The sequence below is a fragment of the Pseudorasbora parva genome, chromosome 20 (genome assembly GCF_024679245.1).
Source record: "Pseudorasbora parva isolate DD20220531a chromosome 20, ASM2467924v1, whole genome shotgun sequence".
Taxonomy (NCBI): Eukaryota; Metazoa; Chordata; class Actinopteri; order Cypriniformes; family Gobionidae; genus Pseudorasbora; species Pseudorasbora parva.
This window is the reverse complement of record NC_090191.1, coordinates 34,362,820-34,389,392: the sequence shown is the minus strand read 5'-3', so window position 1 is coordinate 34,389,392 and position 26,573 is coordinate 34,362,820. Positions and strand designations below refer to the sequence as shown.

The 26,573-nt window shown below is 46.3% G+C and overlaps 1 protein-coding gene across 1 annotated transcript in view; it reads right to left on the bottom strand.

The window, feature by feature from the left end:
- LOC137049122 (uncharacterized) overlaps positions 1-26,573 on the bottom strand; it is an 85,110-nt gene that overhangs the window by 23,481 nt on the left and 35,056 nt on the right. The window contains 23 exon segments of the mRNA XM_067427505.1: positions 890-975; positions 1,322-1,597; positions 1,716-2,018; positions 11,028-11,309; positions 13,253-13,312; positions 13,583-13,777; positions 13,927-14,068; positions 14,312-14,555; positions 14,841-16,104; positions 16,210-16,326; positions 16,465-16,647; positions 16,909-17,248; positions 17,399-17,878; positions 18,049-18,119; positions 20,925-21,020; positions 21,117-21,323; positions 21,416-21,730; positions 21,914-21,926; positions 23,401-23,729; positions 24,930-25,247; positions 25,285-25,647; positions 25,739-26,053; positions 26,146-26,457. Of these exon segments, the coding sequence (XP_067283606.1) occupies positions 890-975; positions 1,322-1,597; positions 1,716-2,018; positions 11,028-11,309; positions 13,253-13,312; positions 13,583-13,777; positions 13,927-14,068; positions 14,312-14,555; positions 14,841-16,104; positions 16,210-16,326; positions 16,465-16,647; positions 16,909-17,248; positions 17,399-17,878; positions 18,049-18,119; positions 20,925-21,020; positions 21,117-21,323; positions 21,416-21,730; positions 21,914-21,926; positions 23,401-23,729; positions 24,930-25,247; positions 25,285-25,647; positions 25,739-26,053; positions 26,146-26,457 (6,311 nt within the window).

The following is a 26,573-nucleotide window of genomic DNA, read 5'->3' as shown; positions in this document are numbered from 1 at the left end:
GATGCCCAGGGGATAAGAGCTCGAATGCACAACGAGATTATTGTCAGTCTGTTCTATTGTCACGTGGCATTCAGACCAGGTCTCGGCGCCCATCTCTGGAGCGCATGGATAAAGATGAGACAAAGCCGGATGACTGCTATCATCAAGGCCATGAGCCCCAGCAGTCTCACCACTGTATGAAAATACACTTGCATGCCCCACCGAAACTGATTCAGGCAGCTGTGAACATTTTCGATCCTTCAAACTGACAGCATAACTGTATTCTGTACTAAATCTATCTCTAAACTGAGATATGAAATTCGCTAACACAGAACCAAGAGGCTCTTTTTGAGATTTATTAAAACCTCAGTGCTCGTAGATAGAAAACAAGCGCCTGTGTTTGTAACACTGCTTGTTCCCAACGCTGCTTCTGTACACGAGGTACAGGCCGAACGGCAAGTGACATACTGCAAGCATTTTTGAGCTTGACACAATAACCACTCTAAGGTGTGTGTTCAACTGCTGCAAAGTTTTTTTTAATTTTTTTAGGAGGAAGAATTAACGTTGAAATACCTCTTCCTCCATCTTTCCTTGTGGCAAAACTCAAATAGCCATTTTGCTGAGGAAAACACGGATTTCCCTCTCAGTAGTGGGTAAGCTCCAATAAGAGCATTTCTTCCCCTCTCGTCAGAGCATTTCTCGCCCGCATCCAGCGAGACCGAATCACCCCGTGAACGCTGCACCGACACTCCTCGGTCTACACTCGATCGTCCCAACTCTTCGTGGCCTCCCAAACTGGTGATCACCGCCTTTGGATTGGCACCTGAAGACAGGAGCCTTGTTTGGCAACTGCCCCACTAAGCGGAACGATAGAGCTGTAAACTTGTTGCTAAAAAGCTTTCTCTTTGACCTTCATTTCAACAAGAATCACCACTGTGGGCTTCCCTTGCCAAAATGTGGTGTGATGGTGTTCTAGCAGCACGGTGAAGAGCTGGACTGAACAAATGGGATGACACATACGACGGCATTTATATGCTGTTGGCAGGTGACCCCGCCCACGTCGTCATACGTCATTGGCCTTTCAGGCGTGAATAAAGGTGTCTTCAGCAGATGGCGCTGGATCGCAATATCCCATAGTCATGTGTGGACCGAGTGAACCAACAGAATGGGAACTGAAGCTCCACTCTTCCAGAACAAGAGTCTTAGCCGTTTAACAGTCTGAGATCTCTGTAACTTGAATAAAAAACAGAGAGATTAGATTATAATGCAGTTGACAAAGAAATTAAACTTTATTCATAACAAATAAAGTAATACTGTTGTATTATAATGTTGTAACTGCTACAGTTGTTTTTGTCTGGCGGTGATGTTGGGCAGAGATGAATCTGAGACTCGTCTCCTCTGCACTGAATCTCTTGTGTCCACATCTGAGCGTCTCCTTTGCCAAAAGCAGCTTCTCCCAGCACCTCTACAGGAGCTCCACAGTCCAGCTCTCTACACACAACCTCTGCATCCTGCTGGTCAAAGGCAGCAGCACACACTGACACCCACGACTTTCTTTGGAGTATCTCTAATCTCCCAGCACAAAAATGAGATCCATTAAAGAGTCTGGGGAGGCGACCTGTGAGTATAAATAAATAAACAACATTATAACTATTTAATTATTAATATAAGGACATCGATTCTATTCACTTTATTTTGCTAACAAAACATTTAAGTTTGGGCAGGCTTGCCTATGCAAATTACTCCAGCATCTTCACCATGACCACAGTTATTTTCACCCCAACTTTTTCTTTTACAGTTCTTCAATGTTGTCTCTGATCCCTTACACTTCACTTCATCCATCCATATTTGTCCTGATCCTTGTCCAAAGTGAGCAACACCAACTGCACGTAATGCTTTACCACAGTCCAGCTCTCTACACACCACTTCAGCAGCTCTCGTATCCCAGCCATTATCACACACTGTTCCCCACTGACCTCCATGAAGAACCTCCACTCTACCAGCACAGCGACTGGGGCCACCAACCAGCCGTACACTGCCTGTACACAAGAGTTGTGTATCTATGAAAGTCCATACATTTATAGATTTTATGTTTTTTTTTTTTGTTTTTTTTTTTTGCAGTTCACTTAAATAGTCCTGTTGTGAAAAATCACTTTTGAATTTTCCTCAATCCCTCAAATCATAACAACAGAATGTATATGTGGCAAGGGGGGCGTGGTTCAGCGAGGTCTGCAGCGGGAGAGAGAGCCGCAGGACGAGCGGTAAGTGATTGGGTTGGACGCAGATTAATAACACCTGTCTCTTGTTCCAGTAATGGGCGTGGAGAGAGGATAAAACACCTGTGGAATCGGAAGCATGTGAGAGAGAGAGACGGACTGCTGACGATCCACAGAGACCCTAAGTGCCCGGATACCGGAAGTGTTGCGAACCTGGAAGTTAACTGAGTTATTGAATGAAAGTCACACACACTGAAGTGTGCACGTTGTTTTTGAGTATCAGAATAAAGAGACGTCAGCAGTCCAAAGCCGACCCCTTGTCCTCTTCCTTCCACACTCACGAACTTGTTACACTGGTGGCGAAACCCGGGAAGGAAGTAGGACCGCCATGCAAATACCGTCCTCCACCCCACTTGCGGAGATCATATCATCCCTCGCGGTCCTACACCGCGAGCAACATCAGGCACTGCTGGACCTTAGGACGGATCAGGAACGGAGATTCGTGGCGATCCTCCAAGGCCAGCAGGAGGACCGCGAGAGGTTCCGGAGCTGGCTCGACCGGGAGACTCGCGCCGAGGCCGCCGGGCAGACCGGCACACCGGTACACGTGCCGTTGCACAAGATGGGGCCACAGGACGATCCCGAGGCCTTCCTGGAATTGTTCCAGCATACTGCGGAGACCTGCGGGTGGCCCCATGCACAGTGGTCGGTGCGCCTCATCCCCCTGCTATCCGGCGAAGCCCAGGCGGCTGCCCAACAACTACCGGTGGCGAACCTCCTGGTCTATGAAGATCTGAAGAGGGCCATCATCCAGCGGGTCGGTCGGTCGCCAGAGCAACACCGTCAGCGCTTCCGCTCCCTGGACTGGGGCGAGACCGGCCGGCTCTTCACGATGGCCCAGCAGCTCCGGGACTCCTGCCGCAAGTGGCAGTTGTCGATCTGGTGGTGCCACATTGTCGATCTGGTGGTACTGGAGCAGTTCATCGCTCGGCTCCCCAAGCGAACGGCCGAGTGGGTCCAGTGCCACCGGCCCACGTCGCTGGAGACGGCCATCAACCTGGCGGAGGACCACATGGTGGCGTGCCCTGGGGTCGGCGAACCCCCACTAACATCTGCCTCTCTCTCTCCCCCCTCTGCTTCTCTCTCTCTCCCCTCTGTCTCTCTCTCTCGCCCTGTCCCTCTCCCTAGGTCCCACCCACCGGGCCCCCCTCGTATTCCCCCCCGAGGCCGGGGTGGGATGGGCCGGGGCAGTTCGGGAATTCGAGGGCCCCGTCCAGGGGGGCGGGGCTGATGGGGGCAGGAGGGGACCATGCTTCCGGTTCCTCCCTCTCTCCACGTCCATTGTCCAACCCACTCCCCGCCACTGGGGCAGCAGGTAGGCCTGGGCTGGCCTGTTGGCGTTGCGGGGACCCGGATCATTTTGTGGACCGGTGTCCGATGATAGACATCTGGACAATGATCCGTGGTCCCGCAGGCCACCCCCGATCAGGCAGGAGAGTACCAAATACCCGTGAGTATCAAGGGGGGTACATTTCAGGCCTTGGTGGATTCAAGATGTAACCGAACCTCGATCCATCAAAGCCTGATGCAGCCGGGGGCATTGGATACCAGCCGCGTGGTTAAGGTGCGGTGTGTGCACGGGGATGTGGTGGAGTATCCGGTTGTCCCAATCACGATACAGTTTAGGGGAGAAAAGCATAGTGTAGAGGTGGCGGATAGTCCTCACCTCCGGCATCCGCTAATTTTGGGGACAAATTGGCCCGCGTTTTCGGTCTTATTGGGAACGTTGTGTGCGGATGCCGCTTGGGGGAAAAAGGCTCGGATAGGGACGGCGCGAGTGCAGGTTGGGGAGACTGAGACGGGACCACTGGGGACGGCTCCAGAGGAACTGAGTGGGGTCAAGAGACTGATTCTCTCGGACCGCGATGACTTTCCTCTGGAGCAGTCACAGGATGACAGGTCCGATCCATCGACGGCCAGTCTCTCCAACCCGCCTTGCCCGTCACCTATCCCTATTTTGCCATAATAAAAAAACGGTTGTATCGAGTGACCCAAGACACTCAGACAAAAATGGATACAACCCAGTTGTTAGTTCCTAAGAGCCGCCGGGAAATGCTTTTCCGGGCGGCTCATGCCAATCCGATGGCGGGCCACTTGGGACAGGCGGCCACGCTGAATCGCCTCATGACCCGATTTTTTTGGCCAGGCATTCATGACAACGTGCGCAGGTGGTGCGCGTCTTGTCCGGAATGTCAGTTGGTAAATCCACTGGCCGCTCCAAAAGCGCCATTGCGCCCCCTTCCATTAATGCAGGACCCCTTCGAGAGAATTGGGATGGGCCTCATCGGGCCATTAGAGCGATCCGTGTTAGTCATCGTGGTCTACGCAACACGATATCCGGAAGCAGTGGCTCTCCGCAACATTTCGGCAAAGAGTGTTGCAGATGCACTGTTTCATCTTATCTCCCGGGTGGGGGTTCCGAAAGAAATCCTCACCAACCAAGGCACGGCGTTTATGTTACGTACTAGAGCCCTGCATTTATGCCCGAGCCCGACGGGCCCCGACTTTTTTACGCCCCTCGGGCCGGGCTTCGGGCCAATTTTCAAGTCATACCTAAAACGCGGGCCGGGCTTCGGGCCTTTTTTAGGCTTCTCCTTCTTATTATATTTATTTTATTAATTAAAAGGAACAATGAGATGTTCTGCGCTTGTGAACACGAGACCATAATAGCTAACGCGACTGTCAAGATGGCTCGCACAGTGTTCAGAGCATGTTCAGAGTCCGCGCCAGCAGCAGCAGCGCGCGTTTCTTCAGCGCAGCTGCTAGAGTTAAGGCCGGAGACACACTGCAAGCGTGGTGTGAGCGTGGCGTTTCTGTTGCGTGTCATCCGCGGGGCGTCTGCTGCTATTAATGAACAGGGCTATCAATGTAGTCCGATCACTAAACAAACCAATTCAGAAGGATGAAAGCATTTCAGACGAAACTGGACAAATGTAAATGTAAATCTGGTTGTTTAAACCACATGTATACATTTTACTCCTGGCAAACGGTTAAAAAATAAACGTGTGAGAGCGTGTTATGGGCTATATGTTGTAGTCAGATAGATATGATGGCGCTGCACGCATCGCCGCAAATGACTACTGCAAGCCAACGCAAATGGCCGTAAATGAAACTTAAAATAAGTCTTAGATGCTCAAAAACACAATCATCTTCAATAAAAATGAATGAGACTTATGATCTTACCAGTGCGCGCTTTCTTATGTGGTCTTTGAATATGAAATAAGCTGCTGAATAAAATGCATCTTGAATCTTTTGCTTCGGTTGCTGTAAACTCCGTTAAATGAGCATATACTGTACCACGGGAATTGAAGATCGGATTTATATTCATTTTGCGTAGGTGTAAGGTAGGCTATAAGACAACCTGCATGTTCTTTTTTTTATTATTTGTTTTAAGATTGTTTAGCTCCGTTTGCGAGAGCCGCGAGCAGAATCAGCCTGCCTCAGCTCGTCAAAAATGCCTTTTAGGCTACTGGTGGTAATAGTTGGCGAAATTAACTAACATTGTGATGCTTGAAGTGTTTTATATTTATGGATTTTATTATAGGCAAGACAAGTCAAGAGTTGATTTGAGAGACTAAATAGATTTAATATGCGGTTAACTCACTGTCAGCCGCTGGTCGCTTGGTCGTCACTTAAAAAAAATTAAAACTATAATTTAACAAACAAAAAAATGCTCTAAACATTTTTCTAAATTAACTCAATAAAGAAACGAAACGAAATATAACTACTTTGACATTAAAAACAAAACAGAACTATTTTAATGGCTGAAAAAAAAAAAAAAAAAAAAAAAAAAAAAAAACGGGCTCTAGTCGGACTCGGGCCGAGAATTTTGATAAGCTGTCGGACACGGGCTAGGGCCTCAGCGTCTCGGGCCAGGGCCGGGCTAGGGCCTAGATTTGAGGCCCGTGCAGGGCTCTATTACGTACATTACGCAAACTGTATGGATTATTGGCCGTTAAATCCATTTGAACAAGCATCTATCACCCACAAACGGACGGCTTGGTCGAGCGGTTTAATCGCACCCTTAAATCCATGATCCGTAAGTTCGTACAGGAAGATGCCAAAAATTGGGACAAGTGGTTAGAACCCCTCTTATTCGCCGTGCGGGAGGTCCCGCAAGCCTCCACGGGGTTTTCCCCCTTCGAGCTTCTCTACGGACGCCAGCCTCGGGGGGTGCTGGATGTCCTGAGAGAGACTTGGGAGGAGGGACCTTCGTTGGCGAAAAACGAAATTCAGTATGTACTGGACTTGCGAACAAAACTCCACACACTGGGGCGGCTATCCAGGGAGAATTTGTTGCAAGCCCAGGACCGCCAGAGCCGGTCGTATAACAGGGGTACTAAACTACGCAAATTCACACCGGGAGAGAAAGTGCTTTTATTACTCCCTACGTCAAGCTCCAAATTAATGTCAAAGTGGCAGGGGCCGTTTGAGGTCGCACGACAAATCGGGGATCTCGATTATGAGGTGATACGGTCCGATAGGAAAAAATGGAATGAGGTGGAATCAGTGTTGTTGGCAACGGTGATCGGGGGAGAGGATGATCTCGGGCCAGAGGCGAGCATCAAAGCACAATCAGTCACGCTGTCCCCTGGTGGAGATCACCTCTCACCGTTCCAACTCGCTGATTTATCTAAGTTACAGGCGGAGTTTGCCAACGTGTTCTCGCCCCTACCGGGATGTACCGACCTGATTCAGCACCATATCGAGACCGAGCCGGGCGTGGTTGTTCGTAGCTGGCCGTATAGAATACCTGAACACAAGAAAAAGGTGGTTCAGGAAGAATTGGGTGAAATGCTTGATATGGGAGTAATAGAGGAGTCCAACAGTGACTGGGCGAGCCCGATAGTTTTGGTTCCTAAATCCGACGGCTCGGTCAGGTTCTGCATGGACTATCGCAAGGTGAATGCTGTGTCGAAATTCGACGCCTATCCAATGCCGCGGGTTGACGAGTTGCTTGATCGCCTGGGCTTGGCTCAATTTTATTCGACATTGGACTTAACGAAGGGCTATTGGCAGATCCCCTTGTCTCCATTGTCCAAAGAAAAGACAGCTTTCACCACGCCGTTTGGATTGCACCAATTTGTCACACTTCCATTCGGTTTGTTCGGGGCTCCCGCCACCTTTCAGCGGCTCATGGACAGGATTTTGCGTCCCCATGCCGCATATGCTGCTGCCTATCTAGATTATATCGTGATTTACAGCCACGATTGGCAGCAGCATATGCAGCATGTCAGGGCGGTCCTGAGGTCGCTGAGAGGAGCGGGGCTCACGGCCAACCCGAAGAAGTGTGCAATTGGGCGGGTGGAGGTAAGGTATCTGGGCTTCCACTTGGGCCATGGACAGGTGCGTCCCCAAATTGATAAGACCGCCGCGATTGCGACCTGTCCGAGGCCCAAGACCAAAAAGGAGGTAAGTCAGTTCTTGGGGCTGGCGGGATATTATAGGCGGTTTATCCCCAATTATTCAGACCTCACCAGCCCTCTGACTGACCTTACTAGAAAGGGGCTACCAGATACGGTCCAGTGGACGGAGCCGTGCCAGCAGGCCTTCACCCAAGTTAAGGCTGCTCTGTGTGGCGGGCCGCGGGAGTTATTGAATGAAAGTCACACACACTGAAGTGTGCACGTTGTTTTTGAGTATCAGAATAAAGAGACGTCAGCAGTCCAAAGCCGACCCCTTGTCCTCTTCCTTCCACACTCACGAACTTGTTACAGTATATTTTAACACATCAAACCAAACCAAACCAAAAGACCGTTTCATGCAATTACAAAAAAGAAAATAATTTGAAAGTGAGAATCTGCATTTTTAATATAAGTAAGAAATCTTACTTATAATATAAGTAAGGATAAGTAAGGAAATCTAAGCTATATATTTATATATAAAGAAATCTAAGCAATAATCTATATAAGAGAAATAAAATTGACAAAGTTATACCCAAAAATACCCAATTTATTGATAGTACACAGGAAGATCCTTATGTTAAATATTAAACTACTTTCATTTAATATGTTCAAAGGAACTGACTGGCCCTTTAACTGAAGGTAAAAATACCTGCAGTGGTGAGGGTGACGACTGTGGACATCAGCAGGATTGTAAGACAGCTCTTCATCATCCTCTGCTCGGCACTTCAGTACAAACTTTTCATCCGCTCTCTTGGCAATTCTGAAGAAAAAGAGACTCTTGTCTGCTCTGGTGAGAAAGATAACGGTAGAGAGAGGGGAGGGGGCTTCTGAAAACCACCAATCACACTCAGAGTTAAACTTCAAGAAAACAGCTACAACAACAAATCAGGCAAGGCATTTTCAAATGTCTCCATATAGATAAAGAGAATGCCACTTTTGAACAAGACTCATCCTCTACCTTACAGGGACACTTTACTGAGTAGACACACACATGATAAAGTGCTGAGAAAGTCACACAGCTGTCATGATTGTGAATGTGGGAAACACTTCAGTATACATACAGCGCCAAAGTCTGACACCTGCAGAGAAGAGATACAAGCTCTGATAACTAACTGCTGACAACAAACACAAGAGGCACAAGACAGAGAGACATATCAACGTACTATTAAACAATAACAGTATTTCATAGAACTTGATTAAATTTTGCATTTTGTTTACTAAAAAATAATAATTCATAATAATAACAATGACACACAATATTCATGCACATGGTCATTTTTATTTTAATTTCTAAATAAAAAACATTCAAATCAATTCAAAACAACAATCAAAGTGGATACAAATATAAAACAAGTACATAAATCATAAATCACATGTATGCCGTGTACTGTACCCTCTGCAGGACATAAAGAGTCAAGAGTTACATTCTTATGAGGTAAAGATCCTTGACCACGGCTGCTGTTTGTAAATGTATTTCCCAAAGTATATATACATGACCACCATTAGTGGGTTTACATTCAAAAGGAATATGATATTTTTTATAAGTTGCTGTAAAATATTAATAACTAGAGCAGTGGAAGTTAAAATAAAATGTATTATTATTATTATTAAATGGTGAAGTATCTGAAATCATAACAATTATATACAAACTGATTGGTTTTTGTGTGCGTTCTCTCAAATTGCCAAGTCTAAATGATAGAAATGTTTCAGTGCAATGGGATCACAAAAACGTGTTTTGTAAAAATCTCTGGAAAGATAAGTTTAAACTAAACATTTTTTCCTGTCAAACACTGATTCAATTGTAATCGATTTACTAAATTTCAATTTAACATTTGAAATAAAATTGATTGGTTTACAGCAGTTGAAACTTGTATAGCGTCTAAGACACAAACTCTGCAGACCACTTAAATGCTTTGAAATGATTTGAGGCAGTGGGTGTGGTTTCAGTTATACTGCCCCGCCCTGTTTTCTTGGCTCCTCCCCCACATCATCATAGTCTATTAGAAAACAAGAGAAAATTAATTTATCAACATATGCTTTAAAAAGTATTATAAATGAACGCATTCATTTTGACAGTCAAGTTAAAAGAGCAATGAATATTATAAAGTGATTATAAAAACAATGCAAATTCACTGTAAGGTAAAGAGATGTCAGTAACGTACCAAACTCATCACCCATATACTCCCTTACATTATTCACATCATCATACTCCCCCTGAACATCCTCTGATTTTATTAACCTTAGTTTATTTGACACTATAATTTAAAGACAAACAAACAAACAAAACGTAATTTGAGAGAGTAATTTGAAACACACACCTGCTTTATCATTGGAGAATTGTCGTACAATGATGACATCATCATAGTTTTCAGGCAAGTCTAAATATATAGACAAAGCATAAATGCATCCATTAAATGTACAAAATATGGGATTTTGAAAGAGTGCATTAGTATAATTAAAGTGGATATAAATCTATATTGTTAAAACTTACATAAATTATAATCATGAGATCTCAGTCCAACAGTGATTATATCATCATAATACTCGGGTGTGACTTGCTGTTCTTCTAAATGAGTTAACAGCAAAGAGGAAATAAACAAAAACTGCTTTTACTATTCAGAGGCCCAATAGTTCATTTAATTTGGTCAAATCAGTTAAAGTCACTGACCTTTTGGCCCTTCAGTGGTGGTGATGTCATTACAGTAGTCATGTGCGGCTACGACTGCAGAGTTTGCTTTAAAAAGCGTGGAGGAAAGGGGAAAAAAAGATTCAATAAATCCTTATCTGAATTATTACGTGCTGAATAGTTTATAGAATTTAACCTGCTAACCAATTTTTTTGATTAATTTAACATCCATTAATTTCTGTATGTAGCAGATAAGATTATTATATTTGGGTCCTCTAACCTAAAAGAAGCTCATCAGCATCTTCATACCCAGAGTACTGGTCTTCAGAAAGGAAACTTTCTATTATAGAGGAGAAGATCCATCAGACACATTCAATATCGTAAATCAACCAAAATCCACACTTCCTTTGAACCACTACACTAACCCTGCATCATTCCAGATAACACACAAAAGTCCCACAAATGGATCTGTGTGATTTACTCTGCTCACCTCTCTGAATAAAGTGATTACCCGTTTGATCTCCGCAAATCAGACTCTCTGACATTTACTCACCCCTCTGAATGAAGTGATTCTGTCTGTGATGAATCTCCTCATAAACGGCCTGCAAAGGTGAACTGTTTAATAGTCTGAGATCTCTGTAATTTGAATAAAAAACAGAGAGGTTAGATTATAATGCTGCTGACAAAGAAATTATACTTTATTCATAACAAATAAAGAAATACCGAATATTGGTCATTTACCAGAACAGATCAGTCCCACAATGTTGTAACTGCTACAGTTGTTTTCTTCTGGTGGTGATGTTGGACAGAAGTGAATCTGAGACTCATTTCCTCTGCACTGAATCTCTTGTGTCCACATCTGAGCGTCTCCTTTGCCAAAAGCAGCTTCTCCCAGCACCTGTACAGGAGCTCCACAGTCCAGCTCTCTACACACAACCTCTGCATCCTGCTGGTCAAAGGCAGCAGCACACACTGACACCCACGACTGATCATCAAGTATCTCTAACCTCCCAGAGCAGCGTATTGTAAAATTTTACCATTCTTTTTATTTTACTCAATGAATATGAGGTCATTAAAAATGCACGTATAATAATTATGCAAAAATTGCTACAAGTACAGTTTTTATGAAGTACATCATATGAAACCCCAGGATTATTTAAATTGGAAGAAAATGTTGGTTTTTCTGGTAAAATAAAATGTTGACAGCAGTATAGAAAAACTTTTCTATTGAATAATTAATTCCGAACGAAGAGTACCAATATAATACACCCTGCCCATAGGCAACAGTTAAGAAAAACAAACTACACCTTGTAAAGCTTTTTAAAATTTTTTTTTTTTTAATTGCGTTCAATTTATATATCGCTTTTCAAGGCACTCAAAGCGCTTTACATAGAAGGGGGGAATCTCCTCAACCACCACCAATGTGCAGCATCCACCTGGATGATGCGACGGCAGCCATATTGCGCCAGAACGCTCAACCAGCTGATTGGTGGAGAGGAGACAGAGTGATTAAGACAATCAGGATATGGGGATTATTAGGAGGCCATGATGGACAGGGGCCAATGGGCAAATTTGGCCAGGATGCCGGGTTTACACCCCTACTCTTTTTCCGAAAGACATCCTGGGATTTTTAATGACCACAGAGAGTCTGGACATCGGTTTAACGTCTCATTTTTAGACACAGAAATAAAGAAATCTGATAGAAATCTGAAAGAAACCTGAAGGAAAGAATCAAGGAATTAACAAAGTCACTCAACTGTCATGAGAGTCAATGTGAGAAACACAAAGTCTAAAGCAGAGACATAGCAAAGGACCATTTGTGAATAACAAAACATTTCACTTTTGCATGTTTTGTATAGGAAGATGTGTTGAAATAAAATGTTTCAGCCGTCCCAATTTCCCCCTAAAAACATTTCCATGTAGAGTCAGTCTGATTTGACCTCTTTAACATGGATATTAATTCAAAACAGTGATTACATTGGAAACAAATACATGAAACAAACGGTCTCTTTTATAAACACTGGACGTTATAAAGGTGCATGTCATGTTTCTGACAGTCAGAAACTCCTTCTGCACGACATAGAGTAAAGTGAACATGCTTTTCTGATAATTCTTCACTGCTGCTGTTTGTAAACATATTTCCCAAAGTAAATTCTAACAACTTTTAGCAAAATATAAAAGACCACCAGTAGATCTCCATTTAAAAGGAATAATATTATATTATATTTTTTAAGTGCTATGAAATGTTAAAGACTATGATGGTGGTGGCTTAAAGATAAAATGATGCAAACTCATATATTTTATTGTTTTATTCTCTTAAATAAAAAATAAAAACAACAACAGAAAACATAATCTGTAAAAACATCTGGGGGAGAAAAAAAAATCAAACATTTTGAAAGCAATGCTTTTTTTCTCAGATTGAGAAATTGTAGCTGAATTAGAAGATTTCAATACAACATAAAACATTGATGGACTGCAGCTCAAACATACAGTATAGAGGATCTTAAACACGTAAACTCTGCAGATCACTTAAAAACTTTGATTTGAGACGGTGAGTGTGGTTTGAGTTATGCAGTTCCTCCGTTTTCATAGATTTTCCTCCACATCGTCATAGTCTGTTATTAGACAACAAGAGCAAATCCGTGGATTGACATGCTTTAAAAATTATTAGACAAAACAATGTTTTCAGTCCATTTAAATAAGCTATTGAGACTATATACATTAACAACACAATAAAGTTAATATAAAGTTAATATAAAGCAATTATAAACTAAACCAAAATTATTCAGTAAAAAAAGTGTCATAATATACCAAACATGTCACTCGTAAATGACCCCTGACATTATTCATATCATTATACTCCTCCTGAACACCTTCTGATATAAACCTGCCTATTATTAATGACATAATAATACTAATTTGATGAAAAATAAGTGGGAAACCTTGTGTAAAATGTATAATTTCACCTGCTTTATCACTGGAAAACTGCTGTACAATGGCATCGTCATAGTTTTCTGCTAAGTCATCTACAACAAAATAATGAAAATTAAATGCATCCATTAATGGACAATTTTTTTTATTTTGAAACTGTATTATATATATATTGTGACAAGTCTCCCGAGCTCTCATCAGCGTCGCCCTGGCAATTGATGGAAAACACCTGCACACGATCAGCACGGGCCGGATCGTCACAGCTGCAGGCCATCAGGCCCGGGCTTAAAAGCCTCGACTCTGGGACACCAGTTTGAGCACGATCTCCATGCAGCACTACGCTAACCTGTCTCTCTCTTTCTCACCCAGACTGCAGCCTGTGACGCTCCGGCCACCTCGCCGCACCCACGTCACCGCTAGCACCAGGGCACCCGGAAGAAGGACATTCACAGCGCACCTGCACCTAAACACATCACGTCTGTCAATTTTCCCACTAATAAATCCACCCTCTGGGGGCTTTGCACCAATTCCATTGTTGCGTGATCCTTCACCCTGCCACACTGGTGGAGAATGCGGGCAAGAGCGTGAAGGATCACCAACCACCCCCTGAACACTGACATTGTTTTTTTTCTCACCCACGCAGTCAACCGGATCGGAGAAAAAGGCGGCGCTCCTCCCCTATCATGGAAAACCTGCTAAAATGCCTTACCGAAGTGAGTCTGCGACAGCAGCAAATCACCGAACATCTGGCGGCACGCCAGCAAAAAGTTGAAGAGGAAGTCGCCGCTCTCCGCCTTTCCCCTGCCCGGCACGTTCCGCTGCCTGATCCGCGCGTCCGCGCCACCCAGATACTGCCAAAGTTAACCGGCCATGACGACATCGAGCTGTTCCTGCAGCTGTTTGAGTCCACGGCGGTTCGGGAGAACTGGGACCGGAGCGAATGGGCGCGGCTGCTGGGACCCCTGCTGACCGGTGAGGCACAACAAGCCTACTTTTCATTGCCCACTGAAACGGCGGACAATTATGATGCATTAAAGAGAGAAATCCTCGGACGCCTCGGGCTGTCGTCCATTTCAGCAGCCCAACTGTTTCACGAATGGGACTACAAGCCTCGTCGCCCAGCCCGCGCCCAGGCTGCTGAACTCTCCAGACTGTCCCGACACTGGCTGTTGGAGGGAACAACCACCGCGGGTCAGGTAGCGGAGCGGGTCACGATCGACCGTCTGCTCCGAGCTCTCCCGCCGCCCACGAGGAGGGCGGTGGGAATGACGAATCCAACCTCCATCAGCGAGCTCGTCGAAGCCATCGAGTTGGCGGAGGCGGCGATGCACCGCGACCCTGGGGAGCGAGCGCCGTCTTTCCCCCGGAGGGTGGTCCAGGAGCGACGCGCGCCGGAAGGTACCCAGCGCGCAGTACACAGGCCTGCGGCTCCCGGCCCAATCGACGAGCCGATGCCCACGGAGGAACCGGTCCCACCGGTACGTACATGGTTGGCTGGCTGTGTCGTCCATCAAGAGCCGCCCCGCGGAGCCCCGCGATCGGAGGTGAAACTAAATGGGCGGCCAGTTCTGGCCCTTCTCGACTCGGGGAGCTCGGTCAGTCTCGTCCAGGCCGCCATCCTACCGCCCCAGAGGAACTCCAAGACCCAACTTCCGATCACCTGTGTACACGGCGACACTCGTTATGTCCCGGCCCGCCGAGTGACGATCTCCGCTGGCCCGGGCACCTGGCCGCTGGAAGTGGGAATTGTGAAGGACCTTCCCGTGGCCGTACTCCTCGGACGGGACTGGCCGGGCTTTGAAGAACTGCTGCAGACCTCCGCCCAGCCAGCCAGCCAGGCCGGGAGCCGCCCCCGAGAGCGGCGCGGTCGGAGAAGGAGGACGACCCAGGCCGCTCTGTTGGCGTCGGACAGCGGGAGAGATGGTGAGTCCCCCTCCCAAACTCCTAATGTCTTCTTTGATGTATTCCAACAGGTCCAGGGAGGGGGCTCCTTCGCGAAGGCCCAGTTGGAGGATGACCGCCTCAAGAACTGCTGGACTCAGGTCCGGGCAGTCGATGGCCAGGACCATCATCCAGCGCCCCATCCTCTCCCGCATTTCATCGTTCGGAACGGCCTGTTGTACTGTGTCGCCCAGCGGAGGGGGGAGGTCAAAGAGCTCCTCGTGGTGCCGAGGACCAAGACAGAAATGATCATGGAACTCGCCCATGGCCATCCAATGGCCGGTCACCTGGGAGTCGCCAACACCATCCAGCGGATCCGGGACCGGTTCCACTGGCCAGGCTTGGATGGGGAAGTGAAGCGTTTCTGTCAGGCCTGTCCCACCTGCCAACGGACCGCACCACGAGCGCCTCCCCCCAGCCCGCTCATTCCGCTTCCCATCATCGGGGTACCTTTCGAGCGAATCGGAATGGACCTGGTGGGGCCGTTGCCTAAGTCTGCCCGGGGACACGAGCACATCCTGGTGATCGTCGACTACGCCACCCGGTATCCAGAGGCAGTTCCCCTGAGGAAGGCCACGGCCAAAAACATCGCCCACGAGCTGTTCCTCCTCTGCACCCGAGTCGGCATCCCAGCGGAGATACTGACGGACCAAGGGACCCCCTTTATGTCCCGGCTGATGGCAGACCTCTGCCGGCTGCTGCAGGTAAAGCAACTCCGCACCACGGTATACCACCCACAGACAGACGGCCTCGTAGAACGGTTTAATCAAACCTTGAAGCAGATGCTCCGGCGTGTGGCAGCGGAAGATAAGAGAGACTGGGACCTGATGCTCCCATACGTCCTGTTTGGCATCAGGGAAGTGCCTCAAGCATCCACGGGATTCACCCCATTCGAGTTGCTCTTTGGCCGTCAGCCGAGGGGTCTTCTGGACGTGGCCCGTGAGGCCTGGGAACAGCAGCAGCCGGCACCTCTCCGCTCCGCCATTGAACACGTGAGAGAGATGCGTGAGCGGATCGAGAAGGTCATGCCATTAGTCCGGGAACACCTCACCAAGGCGCAGCAGTCCCAGCAACAAAGGTACGACCGGGCGGCCCAGCCACGAGAGTTTCAACCAGGGGATCGAGTCCTGGTGCTGGTCCCCACCTCCACGTGCAAGTTCCTCGCGACCTGGCAAGGTCCGTACACCGTCGTGGAACGAGTGGGGCCCGTCAACTATCGGCTGCGCCAGCCGGGTCGCCGGCGAGAAGAGCAGCTATATCACGTTAACCTGCTAAAGAGATGGGTGGGGACCCGAGAACAGCTCGCCGCGTTGGCTTCCGTCGATCCCCTGGTTGTAGACGTCGGGGACCATCTGGCGGCCGCCCAGAAGACGGAGTTGAACCATCTGGTCCGTCAGTTCTCTGATGTGTTCTCCACCCGTCCCGGGCAGACCCACGTCATCCAGCACGACATCCGAACGCCACCAGGGGTCATCGTGAGGCAGCGGCCCTATCGGGTCCCAGAGGCTCGGAGACAGGCCATCGAGGATGAAATTTGTGAGATGCTCAAGTTAGGGGTAATCGAACCATCCCGCAGCGCCTGGTCCAGCCCAATCGTCATGGTACCGAAGCCGGATGGCACCCTCCGGTTCTGTAACGACTTCCGCCGGCTCAACGAGGTCTCGGAGGTCGATGGCTACCCGATGCCCCGTGTCGACGAGCTACTGGAACGTCTGGGGAGGGCCCGGTACATCACGACACTCGACCTCACCAAAGGATACTGGCAAGTCCCCCTCACGAACTCCGCTAAGGAGAAAACGGCGTTCTCTACTCCAAGTGGGCACTGGCAATACCGGACCCTCCCCTTCGGCCTCCACGGGGCACCGGCGACGTTCCAGAGGATGATGGACATCCTCCTGCGTCCTCACCAAGCCTACGCCGCCGCCTACCTCGACGACGTGGTCATCCACTCCGAGACCTGGCAGGACCACCTGGAGCGGCTCCGGAGGGTGCTCCTGGAACTCCGGCGGGCTGGGCTGACCGCCAACCCCCGGAAATGTCATCTGGCCCTCGCCGAGGCTCAGTACCTGGGGTTCCGGGTGGGTAGAGGGCTGATCCAGCCACAACAAAGAAAGGTCGACGCCATCCTGACAGCGCCCCGCCCGGAGACCAAGACCCAGGTACGAGCCTTTTTGGGGTTGGCGGGCTACTATCGCTGTTTTATCCCTAACTTCTCCTCCTTAGCATCTCCCCTGACAGACCTGACCAGGAAGGGGCAGCCGGAGAAGGTGAAGTGGGATGACGCGCTGGATAAGACCTTCCGGGCCATCAAGACCTCGCTGACCACGGAACCGGTCTTGAGGGCGCCCGACTTCAACTGCCCCTTCCTGTTGCAGACGGACGCCTCCGACACGGGCCTCGGAGCGGTCCTCTCCCAAGTCCAGGAGGGTGAGGAGCACCCCGTCACCTACATCAGCCGTAAGCTGACCCCAGCCGAAACCAGGTATGCGGCGGTGGAGAAGGAAGCCCTGGCCATTAAGTGGGCGGTCCTGGAGCTCCGCTACTACCTGCTGGGACGCCGCTTCACTCTGATGACGGATCACGCCCCGCTTCAGTGGATGGCCCGCGCTAAGGACACCAACGCCAGAGTGACGCGGTGGTTCCTGGCGCTCCAGGACTTCCACTTCACAGTGGAACATCGGGCCGGGACGGCCAATTCCAACGCCGACGGACTCTCCAGGCTGTGGTCAGCTTACGCAGGTCTGTCAGGGCGCACTCCCCGCCCACCCCTATGTTCCCCAATGTATGCCACTAACTGTCATTACAGGACCAGCGCGACGCTTAGGGGGGGGGAGTGTGACAAGTCTCCCGAGCTCTCATCAGCGTCGCCCTGGCAATTGATGGAAAACACCTGCACACGATCAGCACGGGCCGGATCGTCACAGCTGCAGGCCATCAGGCCCGGGCTTAAAAGCCTCGACTCTGGGACACCAGTTTGAGCACGATCTCCATGCAGCACTACGCTAACCTGTCTCTCTCTCTCTCACCCAGACTGCAGCCTGTGACGCTCCGGCCACCTCGCCGCACCCACGTCACCGCTAGCACCAGGGCACCCGGAAGAAGGACATTCACAGCGCACCTGCACCTAAACACATCACGTCTGTCAATTTTCCCACTAATAAATCCACCCTCTGGGGGCTTTGCACCAATTCCATTGTTGCGTGATCCTTCACCCTGCCACAATATATATATATATATATATATATATATATATATATATATATATATATATATATATATATATATATATATATATATATATATTCAGACCCCCTTAAATGTTTCACTCTTTGTTATATTGCAGCCATTTGCTAAAATCATTTGTTCATTTTTTCTCATTAATGTACACACACAGCATCCCAAATTGACAGAAAAACACAAAATTGTAGACATTTTTGCAGATTTATTAAAAAGAAAAACTGAAATATCACATGGTCCTAAGTATTCAGACCCTTTGCTCGGTATTTAGTAGAAGCACTCTTCTGATCTAATACAGTCATGAGTCTTTTTTGGGAAAGATGCAACAAGTTTTCCACCCCTGGATTTGGGGATCCTCTGCCATTCCTCCTTGCAGATCCTCTCCAGTTCTGTCAGGTTGGATGGTAAATGTTGTGGACAGCCATTTTCAGGTCTCTCCAGGGATGCTCATTTGGGTTTAAGTCAGGGTTCTGTCTGGGCCATTCAAGAACAGTCACACAGTTGTTGTGAAGCCACTCCTTCATTATTTTAGCTGTGTGCTTAGGGTCATTGTCTTGTTGGCATGTGAACCTTCAGCCCAGTCTGAGATCTTGAGCACTCTGGAGAAGGTTTTCGTCCAGGGTTTTCCCTGTACTTGGCCGCATTCATCTTCCCCTCGATTGCAACCAGTCGTCCTGTCCCAACAGCTTCACTCTTGGGACTGTATTGGACAGGTGAGGAGCAGTGCCTGGTTTTCTCCACACATACCGCTTAGAATGAAGGCCTAAAAGTTCTATCTTGGTCTCATCAGACCAGATAATCTAATTTCTCACCATCTTGGAGTCCTTCAGGTGTTTTTAAGCAAATTCCATGCAGGCTTTCATGTGTCTTGCACTGGAGAGACTTCCGTCAGGCCACTCTGCCATAAAGCACCAACTGGTGGAGGGCTGCAGTGATGGTTGACTTTCTACAACTTTCTCCCATATCCCGACAGCATCTCTGGAGCTCAGCCACAGCGATCTTTTGGTTCTTCTTTACCTCTCTCACCAAGGCTCTTCTCCCCTGATAGCTCAGTTTGGCTGGACGGCCAGCTCCAGGAAGCGTTCTGGTCGTCCCAAACGTCTTCCATTTAATGATTCATATTTGCTCTGACATGCACTGTGAGCTGTAAGGTCTTATACAGACATGTGTGTGGCTTTCCTAATCAAGTCCAATTAGTAGAATCAATATGAAAAAACAATAACTTAAATGATTGGAGATGGGAGAAAGGTGTAGAAAGTCAGCCATTACTACAGCCCTTCACCAGTCAGGGATTCATGGCAGAGTGGCCCAACGGAAGACTCTCCTCAGTGCAAGACACCTGAAAAACACCTGAAGGACTCATGGTGAGAAATAAGATTCTCTGGTCTAACGAGACCAATATAGAACTTTTTGGCCTTAATTCTAAGCGGTATGTGTGGAGAAAACCAGGCACTGCTCCTCACCTGTCCAATACAGTCCCAACAGTGAATTATGGTGGTGGCAGCATCGTACTGTGGGGGTGTTTTTCATGTGCGGGGAAAGGACGACTGGGAAGATTAATGTGGCCAAGTACAGGGATTTCCTGGACAAAAACCTTCTCCAGAGTCCTCAAAACCTTAGACTAAGCCGAAGGTTCACCTGCCAACAAGACAATGATACTAAGCACACAGCTAAAATAATAAAGGAGTGGCTTCACAACAACTCTGTGACTGTTCTTGAATGGCCCAGACAGAACCCTGACTTACACCCAATTGACCATCTCTGGAGAGAGCTGAAAATGGCTGTCCACAACATTTACCATCCAACCTGACAGAACTGGAGAGGATCTGCAATGAGGAATGGCAGAGGATCCCAAAATCCAGTTGTGCAAAACTTGTTGAATCTTTCCCAAAAAAGACTCATGGCTGTATTAGATCAAACGGGTGCTTTTACTAAATACTGAGCAAAGGGTCTGGATACTTAGGACCATGTGATATTTCAGTCTTTCTTTTTAATAAATCTGCAAAAATGTCAATAATTCTGTGTTCTTCTGTCATTATGGAGTGCTGTGTGTACATTAATGAGAAAAAATTAAATTAAATGATTTTAGCAAATGGCTGCAATATAACAAAGAGTGAAAAATGTAAGGGAGTCTGAATACTTTCCGTACCCACTGTATGTATATGTGTGTTAAAAGTAATAAATAAACAAAATAATTAAAAGAAATAAACCTGTAGCATGATGTCTCCATTCAGCATTGATTACATCATCATAATTCTCTGGGGTGACTTGTTGTTCTAATAAATTATTTAACATGAAAGAGAGAATAAACAAACAAATTAAAAGGCCAAATGAGTAATTATATTAAATGAAATGCTGTGATAAGTTTAATTTACTGACCTGATGGGCCTTCAGTGGCGGTGATATTTTTATAGTCAGGAGTGACTCCTACTGCAATTTGGAGATGGAGACATATTTATTTTTACAGTGTATATATTTACAATTGACACACAGTCCCACAAATGAACCAATGTGGTTTAATTCCCTAACCCCTCTGAGTGAAGATACTGCGTCTATTAGAGGGTTTGTGATGAATCTCTTCATAAACGGCCTCAGTCTTCATACTGTGTCTCCTCTTAGAGAGAGCTGTGAGTGTAGACAGACAAACCTGCTGTCAGTTCACAACACATGACTGATCACACACTGAATAAGACACAATATGACACTCTGGATCTCTCCTACCTCTCCTCATCACTCTGTTCTGCTGAATCAGTATAAGCAGTGGCACTAAGAGCAGTAAGAGCACAACTCCCAGTACAATCACAGGCACGGAGAGAGACGCTGGAGGAGTTTGTGGAAGAGTGACTGATGTTGAGCTGGAGCGCACTGTCTGAGAAACTGGAGGAGAAGCTGATGTTGTTGTGGCTCGAGTAGTGGACACTGACAAATCTGGAAGATCTGTTTAAAAAAAGACACAATAACATTAAAGATCAAATCAAAGTAAATTATTTATTTAACATTCCTCAGTGTGTTGCTGTGACCTGCACAGGTGAGTCCAGCGTGCTCTTTGTGGGAGCAGTCAGTGTGGTTCTTCAGGGAGAGAGGACAGTCCCACAGGTGAATCTCATTCCCTCTGCACTCGACTCTGTTCAGCCACACAACACCTTCACCAGCACCAAAGGCTGAATTCCCATCAGCCCTCAGTGCTGCTCCACAACCCAGCTGCCTGCAGACCACCTGAGCATCGCTGATGTCCCACAGATCATCACAGACTGAGCCCCACACAGCGTTATGATACACCTCCAGCCTCCCAGAGCACCGGCCCGCCCCTCCACTCAGTCTGAGAGGAACATACTCTAAATCACACACACACGCACACGCACACACGCACACACACACACACAAGCACACACACACACACACGCACACGCACACGCACACATCACAAACAAGGAGCCAGCAGAGTACCATCACAACAGAGGTGCTAGCATGGCTAGCATGGGTGTGTGTGAGGTCAGGATTATTTCCAATAAACTTACCTGAACACTGTCTCTGGGGGGGAGATGTGGAGCATATCAGATAGCTTCGAGCGGACTCATGATTCTCCTGTTCTGTGATAAAATGTTAATTATAATACATATAATACAAAGTTTCATGCATATACTTAAAGGGGTCATATAAGGCCATTTTTGAACAAGTTAATATGATTCTTAATATGATCGTGTCTAAATGAAAAAGTTTGTTATATAATTTAATTAAAAATTATCCTTAGTATTGTAAGATAGTAAGAAAACACTCATTTTACCTGGTCAAAAACAGCTCTGTTTTCACCAAGCCATTTCAGTGCATGTGACTTTAATGCTAATGAGCTTTGCTCACCCCGCCCTTCTGTTCTGAGGGGTGCTTTGACACAAAGCAGCTATGTTGTGAGTTGTTGCCTAAACAACAGTGGAGCGGAAGGAATGGCAACGGGATTCTCTGATGACACATCGTATCAATTTGAACCAGGAACAAGATGACGCGAGCTGGATGTTTCTGAATGGTTGGTTAATGTAATGTCATTTTGATCTATCTTTGTACTGGCAGGGTAACGTTAGCGTAGTGAGATAGGAATGCTTTGCGTTTACTGATGTATACGTTAGTTCATTGACAGATTGATGTTACAGCTAATGGTCATGAAAAACTATTTTCCGGTAAATGTAGACTTGTCAGTGATGCATGACGTTATCTATGCAGTGTTAGGTACAACTGTCAGGGCTGAAGAACTGACATTAGGTCACCACAGGAATGTTTCAACAGACACCGTTATAAACCATCTACAAAATTAAGCTTAGTGCAGTGTTACCACAATAACTTTATTATTAGCATACACAGTTTGTAATAACACAATAACTGTAACTCGTTGTTCATTATAAACGTGGGATTATGAACTATATCGACAACATCATATAGAAAGCATGCTATAATTTAACTTACCCTGTAAACTTTAGCCACATTCATCGGTAAGCGTGCAAGCGTTACAAACTACACTCAATTCTTCTGGAGGTGCAGCAGAAACATTAATAATTGGTATCAATCTTTTTTTCAGGAGCAGCTTCTTAGCAAAACCTGCTTCATACTGACCATCATTTATAAAGCATGGTGAGAAATGATTTGCGGGGCGCAAACATGAAAGCATTGACGTTGATCGGGGTAATATTCCCTTCGAAAACAAAACTTCTTCAGCATTTCGGATTTAGGAACATCAAAATGACTGCTGTGTTCATTATTACACCCAAGAATAGAACACCACAATCGCTTAGATGGCAGACTACGATAACAGCTCGCTCAGGGCGGGTCTGAGTTGAAATGCTGTTGCAACGACCGTGTCAAAGGCTTGATTTGAGACACTGGAAAAAAAATGAGATAAAAAATAAAAATAAATAAATGGATGGATTTTTATCTTTATTGGATGGTGGTGTACAGGCACTGCAAACACACATTTACATACAATCAGCTTGTAAAAGTGCATGTACCATTATATGACCCCTTTAAAAACATTTTAACGCTTACCTGAGCAGGTGATTTTGGCCACTTCATCTTTATTGCAGTCATTCTGTCCCCATGGTAAAGATGGACACTGCCACAGATTCAAATCATGTGGTCGACATTTCACTTCATCCAGCCAGTTAGGAGCTGATTCCACTTTTGATGAAGAATCAGACAAAACACCAGATCTCCCACAGTTCAGCTCCTGACAGATCAGACTCACTGTGTCTGGTTCCATCTGGTTCCAGCACACATTACCCCAGGATCCATTGTAGAAAACCTCCACATTCCCTTCACAGCCCTCAGCTAACCTGATCTCTTTAAACTCTAGATAGAAAAAGATGTGCAATAAAATAACTGGAATTCAGGTTATGCTAAATATAAAGAATCACCAAAATAACTGGTTAATGCGATTAATGAATGCTGCCTGGAAGCACTTGTAGTATCTAAAACTTTACATAATACTATGTTTTAAAGTGTAGTATATTTTGTCAAAAATAAATAAATAAATATGGTAAACATTAACAGTAGTGTATTGTTTACCTGTGCACACAACACCTATATATTCCTTATTTTGACACATAGGTTATTAGGTTTTGGTTTCATGGCTTCATGTTACAATACATGTTATACACCTGGGCAAAAAAAAAAAAAAAAGGCAAAGTGCCAGGTCAACTATAGCTATTATGAAGTCTAAAAGAGCCTAAAGATGGAGAAAATCCCTATTATCAACTATTTAGAGAATAGGTCAATAGCTTGAAGCATCAGGAAATTGCCATGAAGAAAGTATCTGGAAGAATATATCCTGAAGACCTCTAAAACAAATTAATCATGGAACATAGCCTGCTTATGTTCAGAGGATATGTTGCTATGGTTGCTTACATAGCCTGAAAGTTACCTCTGTTTTTGGAACTGAAAGTTGAGTTTATCCATTTACTCTGAGTAAACTTAGATGGGTATGTCGCATAACCTGCTTTCTGGAAGACGACCCTAGTGGTGGTTTTCTAAATAGGAATGATAAGATGTTATTTTTCAACAAGACAATGCTCCTACTCACACTGGAAAGATGATCAAGAAGTGGCTTGAGAACAAGTGCATCAGGCTCAGGTTGTTGGCCTGGTGGTAGCTCAAATTGGAAACCTATAGTGAATATTTGGTCTCAAATTAAACTCAAACTAACTAGGAGACATTTTTCAACTACTCACGAACAGTTTCAAGCCATGGACATTGAGTAGAACAATACTGAATCTTCTTATACTGTAAAAAGCTGTCAGCAAGTTTACTCACAAGGCTTAAAGATTTAAAGAAAACAAAAGGAAAAGCAATCCTATACTAAGTATTTATTTGTATAATTCTGGTAAAATTTTCTGACAAGTGATTAGTGGTTAAAACCATTAAAAAATAAATATATTGCAAATTTGGGCTTAACTTTTTGTCCTTTTTTTTACCCAGGAGTATATGTGTGACTGAAATATCCCTAAAAATATAGTACGGAATAACAATTTTACAAAACACTGAACTGTTTACCCGAGCACACAACTCCTACATCCTCCTTGTGTTGACAGTCATGTTTTCCCCAGCCTGGAGAAGAGCAGTTCCACAGGGACGTCTCATTCCCCTCACACTCCACCTCATCCAGCCATATGGGTCCAGAACCAGGACCAAACCAGGCTGGTACCTGCTGGTTACTGAGGGCCACTCCACACTGCAGCTGTCTGCACACCACATGGGCATCTTTAATATCCCAGGAGTCATCACACACTGTCCCCCATGAGCCGCTGTGAAAAACCTCCAGCCTCCCTGCACAGTCTCCCCCAGAACCCACCAGCCTGATGGACCCGTGACCTGATATTCAGAGAGAGAAAAACACATTATTGATCACTAACAACTGAAGAATCTGCCCAGATGTTGCTCTTCTCACCAAGGCAGGTGATTGACAGCTGTTGTGTGGAGCTGCAGTTGAGAGTTTGTGGAGAGCTGCAGTTCCCCAGATGAGCTTCACTCCCAGAGCACTGGAAGCCCGTCACACACTCATGACTGAGTTCAGGACTGGATGAAGAGGAGCCGGAGAAGTTCAGCACAGAGCCACAGCCCAGCTGTCTGCAGACCACAGAGGATTCAGTGAGACTCCAGGAGTCGAGCAGAACTCTCCTCCAGACCTGATGGATGGAAACTTCCACCTCCCCCTCACACTGTCTCTCTCCAGACAACCGCACCAGACCATCATGAACAGCCAGAGAGGAACCTGAGTGAAAGATGTGTCATTTAATTAAGATATTGAAAGGGAAATAGTATTAGGAGAGGAATAAAATTAGGCTTCAATAAAATCCCCTCACCAGAGCAGATGACTCCAACATCTCGTCTATGAGAACATTCAGCTCGACTCCATGAAGAGATGGAACATTCTGAGAGTTTTGTTTCATTCCCGTCACAATCAAACACATCAGCCCAGATTTCACCACTTCCCTCTCCAAACCAGTCTGATCCCACAACAGACACAGCAATCCCACAATTCAGCCGTCTACAGAGGACATTGGCAGCTCTCATATCCCAGCATGCATCACACACTGTGCCCCAATCATTGAGGTACTGAAGCTCCACTCGACCAGAACAAGAGTCTGAACTGTCCATCAGTTTGGCATCTGTGTAACCTGAATACAGAACATAGAGGATAAAATAGTATAATGCAGCTGTCAGAGAGCATCAAACGCAAACAAAGAGACACTGAAAATTTACAATTTACCAGAACAGATCAGTCCCACATTACTGCCCCTTGTACAGCTTTGTTTGTGTGATGATGATACTGAGCAAAATGAAATTTGAGACTCGTCTCCTCTGCACTGAATCTCTTGTGTCCACATCTGAGCGTCTCCTTTGCCAAAAGCAGCTTCTCCCAGCACCTGTACAGGAGCTCCACAGGCCAGCTCTCTACACACAACCTCTGCATCCTGCTGGTCAAAGGCAGCAGCACACACTGACATCCACGTCTGGTTTACCACATCAAGTATCTCTAACCTCCCAGAGCACAGGTGAGATCCATTAACAAGTCTGGAAGCTTTATGACCTGTTCATTTTACAGGAATGACAGTGCACAGTAGACACAAACAAATGTTTGATAGTTAAATACAATAACCATACAAACATTTACAGTTTTCCAAACTAAATACAATA